Source organism: Diplotaxodon limnothrissa, linkage group LG16, assembly GCF_057381915.1.
Source record: "Diplotaxodon limnothrissa isolate DT_005_m linkage group LG16, D_limnothrissa_male_GT1.1, whole genome shotgun sequence".
NCBI classification, from domain to species: Eukaryota; Metazoa; Chordata; class Actinopteri; order Cichliformes; family Cichlidae; genus Diplotaxodon; species Diplotaxodon limnothrissa.
In genome coordinates this window covers 33,103,358-33,119,084 of record NC_140611.1, presented here as the reverse complement: position 1 = coordinate 33,119,084, position 15,727 = coordinate 33,103,358, and the positions used below count along the sequence as shown (strand labels likewise).

The window sequence follows — 15,727 nt, the reverse complement described above, 5'->3', positions numbered from 1 at the left end:
TTCACCACATATTCACCGTGGCATTCAGAGGGTTGCTGTTTCATGTGGTCCATTTTACAGTCAGTGAGAAATGAGAAGAGCAGAGAATGGCCGAAACCATTAAACAAATTGCTTTCATTAAAATGACAATTGAAGTTTGAGAAAACATATGAGGCCTGGCTTCCCTTCCCACGAGTGCTACCACTTACTACAGTAACAATATGTAGACAAATTAAAGTGTCTTACTTTATATTATGACTGCGAAGATTTCTGAGAAAAAGAAGCTGAAGTCTGAGGGGGATAATTGAAAGTGTATGACTTTCCATTCACTTTCAGTCCATAGATCACCTCATCTAAAAATAAGTTACCAGTGCTTGTAGAATCTTCCTACATGAGAGCTCTGTGTCAAAAATGGATCAGTTAAAGGTAGATGAGAACACTGAGGTCAAATTTATTATTGTAATGCAGATAGCAGATATGAGGCCATGTATACCACATGGCATTATGCATGTGTCAGTAATCTGAACCAGCACGAGGTATAAACGTTGACCCACGGTAGTAAAAGCACAGAGCCAATTCTGGAAACACAGTGTGACCTTGTGCCCTTACTTCAAAGCACTGGCATCACTGTGTATCATATGAACCTAGAGAATTGTGTTCTGCATACATCAGATTACTCTGCGTTAATAGTCAGAGTTTTTAAAAGTTATTCAGTGAAACTCTGTTTTTTGACATCTTTAAAAAGATGGAAAAAAACAAAGTCTTGGGCTGCGTTGTCCCTGAAAGTATAAACCTGGCAGGTTGGAAGGCAAAATTTACCCTGCATGAAATAAAATAAAATACACACATGATGTGGGTGGAGTCACCTTACAAGAATGGTTATTTCCATTTAACAAGTGTTCCAGAAACAAATGGTTTGAAATGTTTTCTAAGTTAGTTAAAAGCCAGAGGGTCTTGGCTAGAAGCATTACATAGCTTCACAGTGCTGAAATCCTGGATCATGTGGCCATCTCTTTGCTTCTTGCTCACAACAATAACAGCCATTTTATTTTTTGCTTTTGATACTTGTTTAAAATGTATTTACCTTTAAAAGACGGGAAATTAATGTTACGGCAACCGAAAACACCCCAGCTCCATTAAATACAATATCATTAAAAAAAAAGCGCAGAGAGGTACACAAACAAATTAAACATTACAAGGAGCCTGACAACTAAGTGTAAATATATAACTTAAACTTAATATATAACTTAAAAACGTAACCCTAATTATTAAAACTCGTAAATACAGGCATTTTCGTCTCAAGTAGGAAAAGACTGGTGTCCTTGTAACAGTTAACCTGAAAAAACAAAACAAACTTTGTTTGAACTGCATGTCGATGAAATCATGCACAACGTGGAAAACTCACGACGCGTCACATATTCAATTACCAATAGGAGAACCTTGGCCCGTACGGGGATCGAACCCGCGACCTTGGCGTTATTAGCACCACGCTCTAACCAACTGAGCTAACCGGCCACGCTGCAATGCACATTCACGGTGGTTCCGCGGGTGTTAGTTTGTTTTCTGTACAGTGAGCACTATACGAATTATTCTTGGCTGCTTCCTCTCGTGACAGTGTCCTTGGCCCGTATGGGCAGTGCTAACTAGAGGTCTGCGCGGGAATGTTTTTTTAGTCCCGCTCCCGCCCGCTCCCGCAAGGTTTTGTACCGCACCCGACCGCTCCCGCTGTATATTCAGTCTTTGTTCACCCGCTGCCCGCTTAGAATAATTTTCTACCCGACCCGACCGTTCCCGCTAAATTTAGATCTGGTTTCCAAAATCTCACATTTAAATGGGGTACCACCAAAAAATAGAGATAACAGATAAAACTGCAGGTTGTGCAATGATTGTATTTATTTTTCTTAAACAAGATGCATTTATCTGTCAACATGCAACATTTATCTTTTAACATGGAAAACGTGTTGCAAAAATAAAATAAATAAAAACGAATACAGCATTGTGGCCTACTTGTTATTTTTATGTAAAATACAAACGTAACATTTTTCTGTCAACACAGTAGGGAAAGTGTCGCGAAAAAAAAAAAGTCACTTAAAATTGTAAACAAAAGAACAAAATAGTTGGCCGTACCAGTGCTCAATTAGAATGAGGAAATCACAGATATGCTGTTCCGAAAAAATGTCGGGCACGCTATATTTTCAGACCGCGCGCTCCCGTTCAAATTACACCAGAGTTACCGACCGCTACCGCATTTTATTTGGAAATTTATTCCCGCGCCGCAAGAAATCTGGTCGGGTCCCGCGGCTCCCGCGGGACAGCCGCGGGAATGCAGACCTCTAGTGCTAACTCTGCTGCCAGCTGAATCCTGCACAAACAGTGAGAATAACCCAAAACTCCAAACCCTGGATTTCACATGAGCCAGTGTTTCCTTAATTCACAGATGTCGAACTCCAGGCCTAGAGGGTTGTTTTCCTGCAGGTTTTAGATGTGTGCTTGATCCAACACAGCTGATTTAAATAGCTAAATTACCTCCTCAACATATCTTGAAGTTCTCCAGAGGCCTGGTAATGAACTAATCATTTGATGGAGGTGTGATGACCCAGTGTGATATCGAAAACCTGCAGGACACCGGCCCTCGAGTTTGACCCCTCAGTCACTAAACTTCCAGTCAGCTTAATACTACATTAATTATTGATATAAATCGAATTAAGCACTCTTTACTTAGTTTAGGCAGTTTATGCACAATAGTTTGCTGGACACACATCTGTGTGTATATCCTTATGGTCCATTACCTTTTAGTGTTTGTGTTGACTAAACCTGGTGGATACTGTCATGCTGGTTCAGTGCCAGTCCCTGAGAAGTATCTTTAAGTTCACAGTTCCCTTTACATGCTGCAAATCTGTAGACCGAGACAGACTTAAAAGGACACACAGCAGCAAATGTAAACAGACGGGCAATTTTCATGCTTGCAGTCGTGTCCAATGTGGCATTTTCAAAACAAAGCAAACCATGCCATGAAATAAATGAGATCCTTGCAACCACAAAAGTGCAAGGAATGGCCCTGATGTCCAGGATTTCACACTAAATCACATCAAATGGCTGCCTCTCCCTTCCAGTGCCAGCTACAATAAAAGCTGAAATGACTACAAAGTAAAGGAGAAGTGCACATTTCAAATTATGCCTCAAAACAGAACAGAGAGGCCTTATACAGGCTTTTATTTTGCAGCAGTGAGGAACAGATGGCAGCCAGATATGACATCACAGAATAAAAATGTCCGTGAGCTCTCTGATGTTAATTAGAAAGCATCACTTTAGAAGTTTATTATATTTAGCAGAGATGTTAAAAAATGTTTGTGTGTTTAAAGTTTTGCCTTCCACCGCCAGGATTAAACTGCAACTCGTTTCATTTTCCAGAACAATTTATGTGATTTTGGGGTATAAATATCCATTTGCTCCAATATCAACTTACCTGGTGGTCCATAATCATACATAAATACAGGGCTGCTTCCTCATATTGGGCCACAGAAGACAACAAACTTTCATTTACAGTGAATGTTGACTCTGAAATACAACACCAATTACAGACAAAACTCAGAAGAACAGTACGAGAAATATAGAAACAGCAAAATATTTATTCACCAGTCAAAACATAAAATTTCAAAATGAGGTCTCCGTACGGTGATGCATGCATGCCAAGACTCCTGTTACCCGATGACATTTATATCAAGGCCAACTTTAAATGCTAAAACAGAAGGAGTGGACTGTACAAGCTGGTTTGTGTATTTCTGCTGGGAGGAAAGAATTAGTTGGTGACGGGAAAATGAAGCTTCCTTTGAAAAACGGCCAAATCTAGACATCAGGTGGGTTCGTGAAGAGCATAAAAATGTACAACATCACAGTCTGAAATTTTCAACACATCAAGAGCAGAGGGTTTATTAGTCGCTGAACATAAATAGCTATGTCCCAGAGAAATCATGCAAGATGATGGGGGGTGGGGTGGGTGTACGTCTCAACCAGGGCTGCAGGAAGGATGAAGAGTCTTGTATTCTCCCTCAGTACCGAGTGGGTGAAAACGGGTGGCAGTGGCTGTGGTGGGTTATCAGTTCTCAAGAAAAGCCACGTAGTCAGTGAGTCTGGCCAACTGCTGCTCATTTGGAACCAACGAGACAGGGGGAGGATCTGTTGAAGGAGAGAGACACGGAGGAGGAGAAGTTGAGTCAGAGGGAGATTCCTCTTGTGCCAAATGCTATCGATCTTCTTACATCCTTTCAGTTTTAGCTCTTTAGCCCACATGCTCGGACTCTGAAGCTCAGCTCATTCGAGTTAGACCTACTGTTCACATCTAGAAGTGAGCTCAAGACTATTCCTCACCTGTTAAACAACAACTACCTGCCAGGCCAGCACAATTTTTTTACATCCATCTTAAATAGAATCGTTTCTGGTGTGAGATCAACAACTAAAAGAGCCAATAAAAACTAAGGAAGAAAGTTGGGGGATTCATGTGGGTGGGTTGGTTGGTTGCATGCATGTGTGCAGCAGATGCTTCAGTCATGCAGTAAGTTCTGATGATTACAGATAAGACAGATGTCCCCTGGTATGTCCACATAAATCAACAAACCCGTGGATTAGGCCTTGACGCTTTGAATCGCGGACATGTGACCGTGATAAAATTTGGGCTATATGGACGATAATCACATACTTCAAGAATTTCAAGGAAAAACAATGTCAGCATGACCCAAGTCCTAAATCTGTGCTCACAGCATTTTTATGTGTCTAATAAAATCCCCGGGGAGGAGAAGCCTGGGAGTTGGATGCTCCTTTTGGGTACATCCTGGTCGCAGTTTAACAGAGCAACACTGCCACCTACCTGGTTTTTTGGGCATCACCATTCTGGTGTTGGCGTCTGCCTGCCAGCCTTGGCTCACCACACCTTTGAAGTGAGGGGAAAAAAGAAAAAAAAAATTCTTAATAACTTTGTATAAAGTAATGTGATAAAATTGAGAGCAAGATTACTGACTGATTAAAAAAAAGCAGATATAACATTACCCTTCACCGCCTCTTCCACAGAGTAGCCCACAAAGGCAGCAAAATCCTCCGCTGCGATGGAAGTGTACGCCTGGGCCACAAGGCTGTACGCCCGCTGCCGTGTGCTCTCTGTGAAGACATATGAGATAGGTCCATATGGAGTGCATATGAGCTAAATCTAGGCTCTGGTTCTATTTAAAGTGCACAGCAAACAGGGCAACTTGCTGGGAGCTTCCAGGCACGAGGAGAGTATGATGTTACAGCATTTTAACATGATATTTAAGCAACATGTCTCGTGTAAACAGCACTTCTAATGAGCAACAGCACAGGAGGTCACATGCTGAGACGAACAATTCTTCAGGAGTGATTTATTATATTCTAAGGAACAAAGCTCTGAGAACCAGAAACACATCAGATTATAATGAACCACTGAACAGACTGTTCATCTCATAACGTACAAAGCACAAATAATCTATATTCACAGGCTGTTTTAAATTACATATGAAACATGTACTTAAAAAGTATTCTGAATAGATCTTTCCCTCTGAGCACAACTTTATTATATTTAAAAAGCCATGTACAGTTTTACCTTCATGCTATGAAACCTGCCAGAATTACAGACTGTCAAAATACATTAAGGAAAATTATTCTGACCCAAAAGGAACTGTGGCTGGACGATGAGGCTAGTATGAAAATGTGTGTGTGGTGGTGGGGGGGGGGGGGGGGGGGGGGGGGGGGGCTTGTATAATTTGTTTTCACAAGCTAGCAATCATTCATGAATCACACTTTAGAGTTTTTTCCCCCCTTTGAATGATCAGAAGCCTGCAGACCAGGACCACCCGACACAGGAACAGTTTCTTTCCCCTCACCATCTCCCTTCTTAACAGTTGACCTGTCACACTGCTCCCACTGCCAGACTGCAGCTGCACCTTGTGTACATTTTGTAGTATTCATTCCACCTCATTCATTTCTGTATTTTATGTATATAAGTTTAGATCCGTTATTTATAGTTGGTTTACACAGCTTTGTGTATGTATGTGTAATGTGTATATATAGACACGTGTGTGTGTGTGTGTGTGTGTGTGTGTGTGTGTGTGTGTGTGTGTGTGTGTGTGTGTTTGTTTTACATCACTGTGCTTGAGAGCCACCATCTACCGGAACCAAATTCCCTGTATGTGTCTGCACATATACTTGGCCAATAAACACGATTCTGATTCTGATCAGAAACATATTAAACATTTATGGTACCAAAGCTTTTTTCTTCTCGTGGACATTAAACTGGTGCAGTTTATTTCAACTATGATATATCCTATTAAAATGTTGCTCAAAACTGGTTACAGGGCTGGACAGAAACATTTTCTCCTTAGACCATGACCCTTAGTGTGGGTGTAAAATTGATTTGGCTCCAGTTTTTAAACAGAACTTAATGTGTTTTTTATTTTTCCCTCAACTCTGGAGAGGTCATGTGGATCTCTTTGGTACTCATGCAGTTAAAATCCTGGACCAGTAAGCGGATTAAAAAAAAAAAAAGCTCCAAATTTCAACCCACACCTTTGCACTCTGAGGGTCTGTAACTCTGGAAATATTTTGCATGGGTTGAATGAAAAAAGTAAAGCTGATGTACACAAAATCTGATGATTTTTGCAGGTCACTTGGGATCACTCACTGATTTTTCCATGGATTGAGGGGGAACATTGTTTTTGTCTTCTATTATTTTTACATGATTTATCACTGCCTTTGGTCCTTAATAGTGAAATCTGGTTATCAAACTATTTCCATTTTGAATATGCAATGCAATAAATTCAAGCCCAATCATTATTGCATTTTCAGGCAATAATTTGTGTTCTTCCACTGACTTTAACACTTTAAGGTAATTGATTAGTTTTATAGATATTCAGAGGCTTTGTTCTGCTATGGTCAGCTGCACTCATGTAGCGTGCATCACTGATCTCATCCCTGGGGCATCACTTAATACTGAAATGTCAATGCTGGAGAGGATTTTCCATCTTTTGTACTGTCTCACTTATGCCATAACCCAGATCTGTCACTCCCAACATGCATTCACGCATTACTGATGATGCATACATCATCAGTAATGCGTTTTCCCAACTTCATGTTTTAAGTATGAGACGTATCATCCTAATAAAACTGAACAGCTGCATCATGGCTTTAGTCTTAGTTTCAACATTGTTACATCCTGAGTAAATGTCAAGTAAGGGTATTTGTTTCTCTGTCCATCTGCAAGATTACACAACGCCCCCTGGACCAAATTTCAGAGAATGTGGTGGGAAAGGAACTTAACAAATTCTGATGCTGATTTCTTTAAAACTAGACAGTGCACTGGCCTTGGAAGAAGCTCTTTGTTTCTCACTCTGCTGACTTTGCAGATTTTTAACCTTTCTTGTGGTAATTGTATGTGTTTGGCAAGTCACTTCATCCCAGCCCAAACAAACACACAATGACACGCAGCTCTAACAGGAACTGCTCTGGGAAAATCAAACAAAGCTAGTCTTAACAAAAAAATTGTCTTTAATTCATCATACCATCTGGGTTTGCTTTAAGTGAAATCTTGCATTTGTTGTTCAGGAAACTTTGACTTGAGCTAAAATGAATTCCACAATCAAGTACACTTAATTAAAGATCTGTTAAATGAAGCATGCTTAAGCCGAATCACAAATAAGCTCACACCACAGACCCGTTGAAGACTTTATCAGCAGGCTCTGGCTTCAGCTTCCAGACTGCCCTGTTTATCTAGCCTGACTTGACGTGCTGTGGAGATTACTGTAGGAGTGACAGGGCCTCAAAAACAACATACGCTGGCAGGTATTCGCTGCTGCTACAGCAGCTATCACGCAAGTGCCTTGGGGTTATGGCCTTTGGTGTTTTATAGCCTAGCAACGGGTTGTGTGTATACCAACAATCATCCTCCTGTCTGCTGCAGCCGTTAGCAGCAGTAACAATAACAAGTGGGATGAGAAAAGACAGCTGTGTAGGGGAAGGCCGGAGATTGTCAAGAGCGCGTTCCCATTGTGATGTCCAACGAGCTTCCTGTCCTAAATGTTACTGCTCTTATCGAAAAGAGGCAAAAAGAAGCTGAACACATGTCTTGGAAAATATGTCAACACCGTTTACGCAACAGCTGCGCTTGAGTTTTAACCAAAGTCATGACTGTAGGTGGCGTTTCAGCATTGGGGGGGGGGGGGGGGGGGGGGGATGATCTGTGGGTCCAGCTCTAGGGAAGTTTGACCATTATATACACCAATTTGTTTCTTCCATTAATTTATTAAAAAAATAAAAAAAATCTTTATTTATGTAAAGGAAGAGTGCTTGAAGAATGGTGTGATTCTACTGATTGAGATCAGTGTGTGTTTGGGTTTGTGTGTGGTGGGGACCATTAAATATATCCAAAAGATTCAGGGGACCTGAACAAATAATTCATAATCATATTCTGGCGAGGTGTTCTGTCTCACTAAAATGTTACAGAAGCTTATTCTAAATAATTCTTTTCCTGAACCTTAAAAAACAAACTGTAACTGTGACTCGAATAAAGACAAAGTTTTTGTAGACAAACTAAACTGCACTGAAAACAAAAGCTTAGCCAAAAACAAACTAAAAAAAATATGTTGGACTATAAAAACTGACTGGGTGTCCTCTGTGTCGTCCCTGAAATGGAGGCCTGAGATCAAATAGCCACAATCCTTATTTATTTAAATACTGTTCTGATTCAAACAACCTCTTAAATCAAGAAATCCAAATGAAACCCATTTTGTTGTGCATCACTATGCTAAAAACTCCTATTAAAAAGAGACACAGCTTATAAAACTGCTTCTTGTGTTGGAACAACTTTCTGGCAGCTGACCATCTGTAAATTCAAATGCTCCTGACCCAACAAGGCCGATCATCTCAAGGGGTTTTTTCTGTAACCCAGCCTCAGGGAAGATGTATATTTTTACCATGGCCTCTTGGCCGCTAGAGAATGACTTGTGTGGCAACTGGACAGGCCTTTCTTAGCATGCCCCTCTGACACTTCAGAGTTGGGTTGGAGGTGCTGAGTAAGACATCAGTGAGTGGGAGGATGGGAGTTTTATGCAGGAGAAACGGGACCTGGCTTGTCCTTCCCTGTCAGTCTATTCCAGGGTGAGCTATCACCTCTCACCATCTCACCTCTTAAAAATAGCCCCCACTTTTCACCAGCAAAGGCAAAGCAGACAGGACATGGCAAGGGGCTTTATTTTTAAATACAGTCCACTGCCAAGTAAGAGCAGCAACAGACTGGGAACCATTTGGATGGAAGCACTCCAAAAGTCTGTAGCACCAAAATAATCCTAAGTCATGTAGGGTTTTTTTTTCCTTTTAAGCCCCATTTATTTAATATAAATAAATCAATATTTTAAGTTGGGCTTACATTGAGCTAAAAATAAAGAACATTGCTGCTTCAATTCATGCAGGTTTATTACCAGTAACAACAGACTTGGTGATTACATCGAGGTCAGTTGATCACCAATTCCACAAAAAAAGTGAGAAAGGAAATCTAAAATAACAACTATTCCTAAATACTACCTGTTTCTACATTTAACAGACTTAGAGGTACAAAAGTATAAAAAGAACTTAAGAAAAAAAGAATGAATATGACACTGAAATTAGATATTGCACTGACAGGGCAAACAGTTTCAGCCCACATCCTCTTTCACCTCCTTAATATTTCAGTCCTCAAGACAAACACTGCCCTATTTCAAAACACCTTCAAGAGTACTTAAGTTCAAAACAACTTCCAATTCTCATCATTCCTCCTCTTCTTCCTCCTCTTCCTCTGCATCCTCAAATTCATCATCATCTCCAACCACTCCAAAGTCCATTTTTCCAAGGACTCTTTCAACACGCTCCGTTGATATAGTGAAGTGGTCCATCTTCTCAAAGCCTGGCTCGGGCCTCTCTTCCCCCAGTGAGGCTTTGGCTGCATCTTTGGTCTGTGTGATAAGGCCCTTCGAAGCCAACAGGAACTCAGCAGCTCCGCTCTGCTCCAATGCCCTCACAGCCGAATCAGTCAGCTCTGAGCTGGCCTGCAGTCGCTCACCGTAACGCTGAGCCAGTGCCCGCAGAGCTGCCACCTTTTCATCTTGCTCTTTCCCAATCTGCTCAAGTAAAATGCCCTTACGCTCTTCTAGGATAGCATATAGCAGATCAAACCGCTCAGCGAGGCCCTGCTTGGCACGCTGAGCGTTTTCCTGTACAGCACGGCAGGCGTCTTCCATCTGATTAAGCAGAGACTGCAGGAGACCATTGCTGGTCACCAGCGTATCGATAGCATTACTCAGTTCACCCTTCTGGGTCTCATAAACAGTTGTTAGAGGGGCCACCTCACAGTCCTTATGCTGGCCAAACACTTTGCACATGGAGCAGGTGGGTGTTTGGCAGGTCACACAGTAGATGTTGATTTTCTCATCCTCATGTTCCTGGCACTTTGGCTCTTTGGACTCTTTAGGCTTCAGGTTGGTTTCTGTCTTTCCACTGCCACTTAGTTCTTGCTGCTGCTTGTAGATGTCAATGATATTTTCCACTAACAGGTTTCGCTGAAGCCCGTGCACACCATGGCGGTCGAGCACAACCTCAAACCGGCAGGTAGGGCAGCGAAAGACGCCACCAGAAAAGCGGTACGGGTTGCGCGAGTCATAGAGGTCACTGGCACAGCTACGGCACAGGTTGTGCTGGCAAGGCAGGATGACCACAGGCTTCGTGAACATGTCCAGGCAGATGGGGCAGCTCAGCTGCTTCTCAAGGCTATCCATGGGGCTGGGGGGCCGAACTACAGATCCTGTCCTCTGGATGTCCATTTCGTAAGTTTTATGCGTACACCTAGACTAGGAAGTCTTATGTTCTCACAAGGAGAAAGCTAAAAGCTGAGTCGCTAAAAGAGAGTACAGCGTCTAAGAACTTCTCCTGTTGGTGTGCCGTACTTGAAATGCTGATATCTATTCTGGTTGAGAGCTAGCGGCTCTGTCCTTTATACTGCACACTCACAGCTGGTGACACCCGATCCTTTCCACCAGGCATTCCTACCCGCTTGCTAGCCTAGGATCTTTTCACCGAAACTCCCCCTCCTACCCATTGCAGCATGTGTCACATGCCCCAGTGGGCGCAGAGTCCCCTCTAACAGTGACCCAAGTGGCCAACTGAGTACAGACAAACAGGGTCCATGTGACCGGCTCAGAGGAGCTCGACCTGAGAAAGAGGGCTCAGTATTATTGGTAAACAAGTCTGTGTCAAGATCCTGTGACTTGGCTGTTTTTCCATTTGATTTCTTTTCATTTATCTGCTCAATGTGCCAATTTATGTAACCGGTTCTGTTTAGTAAATGGAGTGACTGTACAGAAAAGCAATTTTCATACGTTTTAAATTAAACTAACCGGTAAAAGCAAATGGCTGAGGATCAATTATGTTTATTAAACTACCACGGACACAACATTTAAGCCTCTTTTTTCTAAATGATAATTTACCTGCTAGTCTCTTTCTTTTGCAATGCTTATTCTTCAGCACTGGAACCTGATGAGTTTAATAATAAAATCCACAATTTAGTGAGACTGTTAAATTAAATTTAAGGTAAGATGATAATATATTTTATTACTTTTTAGGTTCTCAATATATTTAATGTCTTCGTTTTGTGGCTTTGATTTAAACAGATTTATTAAAAATATTCAGATTAATTTATACGTTTGGAAATGTATTCTTTTAACACATTGATGGAAAAAATATATATTATGCAATATTCTAATTAATGTGAGCTGTATGATGGTCATGAATACACTCAGTACATTAAGTGCCTGGAAGTACAGTCAGATTGCAAAAAAATGTAATCTTGAATAAATGCTGCAGTTCTTGACTGTTGCACATTTTTTGTTAATGTTTATTCACACATCTACTAAGCAGTTATGACCAGTGGTTGCTTAACTGTGCTATGACATACTGTTCTGAGCATTAATATCTGATCAACACACAGTGTCATAAACATAAGTGAGAAGCTATTCTTAAACTGTTGCACAATGTAATTGACACATGATACAAATGCAGCTAGAACTGTGACCATCAGATGATATAACTTTATGACCTGATGTTTCCTTTGAAGTTGAGAAGGTGATCTGAAAAACAGAAAAATATGTAGGTACGCAACCACCTTCTTAATATGCAAGTATCTTGTTGTGGTTATTTGATGTACCCTTCATGACCATGAGGGTTTCTGTTTATTTTCCCATTGCTTTGTTGCCTCATAGCCCTGACTGGGTTCAGCTGTTGCCCCCTGCTGGCAGTTATTCTAAATGATTTATGAAACTTTTTTAAAATATTGAACTCACTTAAACCTGCTGAAAGAACATGTTGCCTTAGTTCCTAGTTTCAACAGAGCCAAATTTATATATCAGATAAAGAATATTTGGAAGCATAATTAATCTGAAGAGTGTAATAACAGGTCAACGTGAGGCACGAGAAGTCAACTAGTGTTCTTAACATTTTTTGGTTACCTCTAAGGGCCTCCATGACATGAAGAATATTCTCCGACCACTGATAAGCAGCAATGGCTGTGTAGATCCCTGGAAAGTCTCTCTGCCAAATACGCTGGCCCACTGCCCATATAGCTGCTAATTCAGGATTTGCCTGCAGGAAACAAGTGAGAAGCATTTCAAACACAATCAGAATGCAACACTTGACCAGGTAGTGGCTTTAATGCTACTGTGAAGAACATTCACAGCCCAATATATATGTAACACTGTTGGATCACAATGGTTCCATCATCCTTAAATTGTCTTTTCTTGGACTTGGCAAGAAGTCATGACTTGATTGGCAGTACCATAATTCCATTTATTTCATAGTGCTCTCTTGGTTGTCTAAGCAGGTCCAAAAAGTTTTCCTGTGGGGCAAATTGATCTGCCAGGACTTAAGATCATTTTGCAATACAAGTGAAAATGCCAATTACATATGTTTTTAGTTACTTACATTTAAAGTTGAGCAATTTTTCTAGAAACATGGAACTGGTTGTGTCAGGGTGGTATGCCCTTAATATTAAATGTGATGCAGGCACCACAATGGCAAAAAGGTGATGAAAAACACAGACCATACATTTCTAACTTCTAATTTGAAGCTAGAATATAATTCCTTATTATCATATTGTTCTGAAAGCTCCATGAAAAGCCTCCAGTTGATCCAAAGCAAACAGGGACTAGAAAAAGAAATCTTTATTAGCCTCTCACCATTGGCTCCTTGTGCCATCCCTTTGTGATGCTATGATGGATCTGGCTGCTCAGTCATTAAAGGACTTCTCCAATCCATGAGTTTGTCTTTACTCATTAAATCAACCAGTCACATGACATTAACTTAGTGCATTCACACAAGACGAGACAAAGACAAAATGCTATTCAAATTGAGTATTCGAATGACGAAGAATGGTAATACAAGACACTTTGAATGGTTGGTGGTGTCAGATGGGCTGGTCTGAGTATTTAGGAAACTTCTGATCTGCTGGGATTTTTCATCTAGGATTTACACTGTATTTTCAGAAAAAAGGAAAAATCAAATGAGTGCCACTTCTTGTTGATGACAGAGTTTAGAGGAGAATGGTCAAACTGTTTCGAACTGATAGGAAGGCTAATCAAATGGGCTCCACAGTCATCATATCTTAAGCAAGTACAGCGTTTAGAGAGGTTTCAGAATAGGAGATTTATGTCAGAGATAAGCACCCAACAAATCTGCACCAACTGTGTGATGACATCATGTCAACATGGACCAAAACCTCTAAAACCAGCACCTCGTTGAATCTATGAATGCACAAAGAATTAAGGCAGCTCTGAGGGCAAAAGAGGGCTCATCCAGTACTAGCAAAGTGCACCTTACAAAGTGTCTAGTAACTGTGTACATGACAGTATGAGTAGGTTTGAAAAATGTAATAAAACCAACATTGGATTTTAAAGTAAACAGCATTTACTGTTCACATTTACATGCTCAAATGTTATTTTTTTTTAGCAATGTTTACACATGTTTTAACAAGCTTACCGATTTTATTGCTTGGGGAATCCTCTTCCACAGATACCTGCCATTATTCCTGTTAGGAAAACACACAACACATTCATAATACAGATACAGGCAGTAAAAAGGGTCTCATCAACTAAATCAGCTACCTGCAATCTGAGACCCAAATATAGATTTAAATGTATTTCTTTTTATAAATACATAGAGATCAGAGACTTACATGTCATTATTAAGTAAATAGAGCGCCAGCAGCTGAGCGTAGACCTGAGGTGTTGCAATGCCCCCTGGAGCCTGTTACAAAGAAATGCAGGTGTGCGATTAAACATTGGAACTAAAACAAGCGGAAAACTGAACAAATGTTACTTCTCAGAGAAAACGGGTTATTATTATTGTCTTATTATTGTCATAATAAAGAAAAAATAATAGTCGCTGATGTTCACCCAGCCAACAGCAAGCGTCCAGTTAATAGTTTTAGCTCCTGCTAACATTACAGTACTAGTCTCGCTCATTTATTCTTATACTATAAACTGTCAGTCCGTAGGCTGCATGCAGATAGACAGACAGACTGTCAACACAGATAAGACTTAAAGGTTCTTAAATCAAACACATGACCTGCAGATATGTTCCAATTTAACGGAGAGATTATGATCGCTAACTTCCTACTATCTGCTGACAAGTAAAGGTAAAGCAAAGAGCAGTCCAACATGAACACGTTGCTACAGCCTATATCTCATTTTTAACATGAGAATGTTTCGCCTACGAGAAAACGTGTTTGATAAGTTAATTTCACAGAGCTTTAAGGTAGGCTACACACAGGCTAGGTTTCGTAGCCAGTACGCTAGCCTAATATATCTAAAAACCGCAGCGTTCCCATCCTGCTTTCAAAGCCACAAAATCTCTGCGACCTTCCTGTTCATATTTAAGATCACAAAGTCCTTACCTCAAGCTCTTGGGCTTCACACTGCTCTAATAGTTTATCAAAATTTTCCTCCATAATCACAGCAGTAGGCATGATGATGCCTAGCTGTTGCACCGGAAACTTCTGCTTCTACTTCTTCTTCTTTGGTGTCTTCGCCGTATTATTACGAGTCCGACGTCGGGTGTGTGATCACCCGCGTCCTCTGCTGGCCAAAACGCAAACTACAGTGAATCCTGGGTTGTGCGAAATCCTCTAAATAAACCCTAGACAAAGTGAACTAAGGTGTAGGTTTATTAGGTTATGTTGTGGTGATCCTCGGGTTGAGGGATGGGTGTTCATACTAGAGTGTAAAATTAAAACCAATGGAAGATGGACAAGAAAAGTTCAAAGCCATCATGTCTTCAGCTTAGAAAAAAGAGAAAGGAAGAGGAGGAGAAACGAGCACAAGATACAGGTAAGCAGATGTGTCATTGGATAATGGCAGGTCATGTATTCTGAAACAATCAGAATCAGAATACTTTATTAATCCCTAAGGAAATTATGTGGGTTACATGCTCCAAGAAGAAATGGTAAAAATAGTAACAGTAACAGACTAAACTCCAAACAATACATTATGTTACAGGTTTTAATATTAATTAATCATTGTCAATTGTTGATTTGTTCTGTTCTCATTGTATGATGAATTATGATGGCTGTTTGGTGGCTGTTTGCATACTAGGCGCACTCTCTCTCTCTCTTCATATGTCTGTGTGTGTGTGTGTTTCTCTGGTGAAATTCAGCATGGCTCCAACAACA

The 15,727-nt window shown here is 40.7% G+C and overlaps 2 protein-coding genes and 1 non-coding gene across 3 annotated transcripts; all 3 read right to left on the bottom strand.

Annotated features, from left to right (window-relative positions):
* Nucleotides 1-1,420: 1,420 nt before the first annotated feature.
* Nucleotides 1,421-1,494, bottom strand: trnai-aau (transfer RNA isoleucine (anticodon AAU)). The gene has a single exon. It is a non-coding gene; the product is annotated as a tRNA-Ile (tRNA).
* A 2,124-nt stretch (nt 1,495-3,618) lies between these two features.
* On the bottom strand, nt 3,619-15,050 carry cops8 (COP9 signalosome subunit 8). Its single transcript, XM_085374552.1, has 7 exons — nt 14,954-15,050; nt 14,234-14,304; nt 14,038-14,086; nt 12,513-12,645; nt 5,023-5,130; nt 4,844-4,906; nt 3,619-4,155 (listed from the first exon to the last, which is right to left on the bottom strand). The coding sequence occupies exons 1-7, from the start codon at nt 15,023-15,025 to the stop codon at nt 4,076-4,078; spliced, it is 576 nt and encodes a 191-aa protein (XP_085230678.1). The 5' UTR covers nt 15,026-15,050; the 3' UTR covers nt 3,619-4,075.
* On the bottom strand, nt 8,327-10,998 carry trim63b (tripartite motif containing 63b). Its single transcript, XM_085373870.1, has one exon. It carries the CDS (start codon nt 10,830-10,832, stop codon nt 9,783-9,785), a length of 1,050 nt encoding a protein of 349 aa, XP_085229996.1. The 5' UTR covers nt 10,833-10,998; the 3' UTR covers nt 8,327-9,782.
* Nucleotides 15,051-15,727: the final 677 nt, after the last annotated feature.

Coding starts and splice junctions, on each gene's coding strand:
- trim63b (XM_085373870.1), bottom strand. CDS start 10,832: ATGGACATCCAGAGGACAGGATCTGTAGTTCGGCCCCCCAGCCCCATG.
- cops8 (XM_085374552.1), bottom strand. CDS start 15,025: ATGCCTACTGCTGTGATTATGGAGGAAAATTTTGATAAACTATTAGAG. Junction 14,087..14,233: donor TATTTACTTAATAATGACAT/GTAAGTCTCTGA, acceptor TTTTCCTAACAG/GAATAATGGCAGGTATCTGT. Junction 5,131..12,512: donor TGTCATGGAGGCCCTTAGAG/GTAACCAAAAAA, acceptor ATGTCTTCACAG/AGAGCACACGGCAGCGGGCG.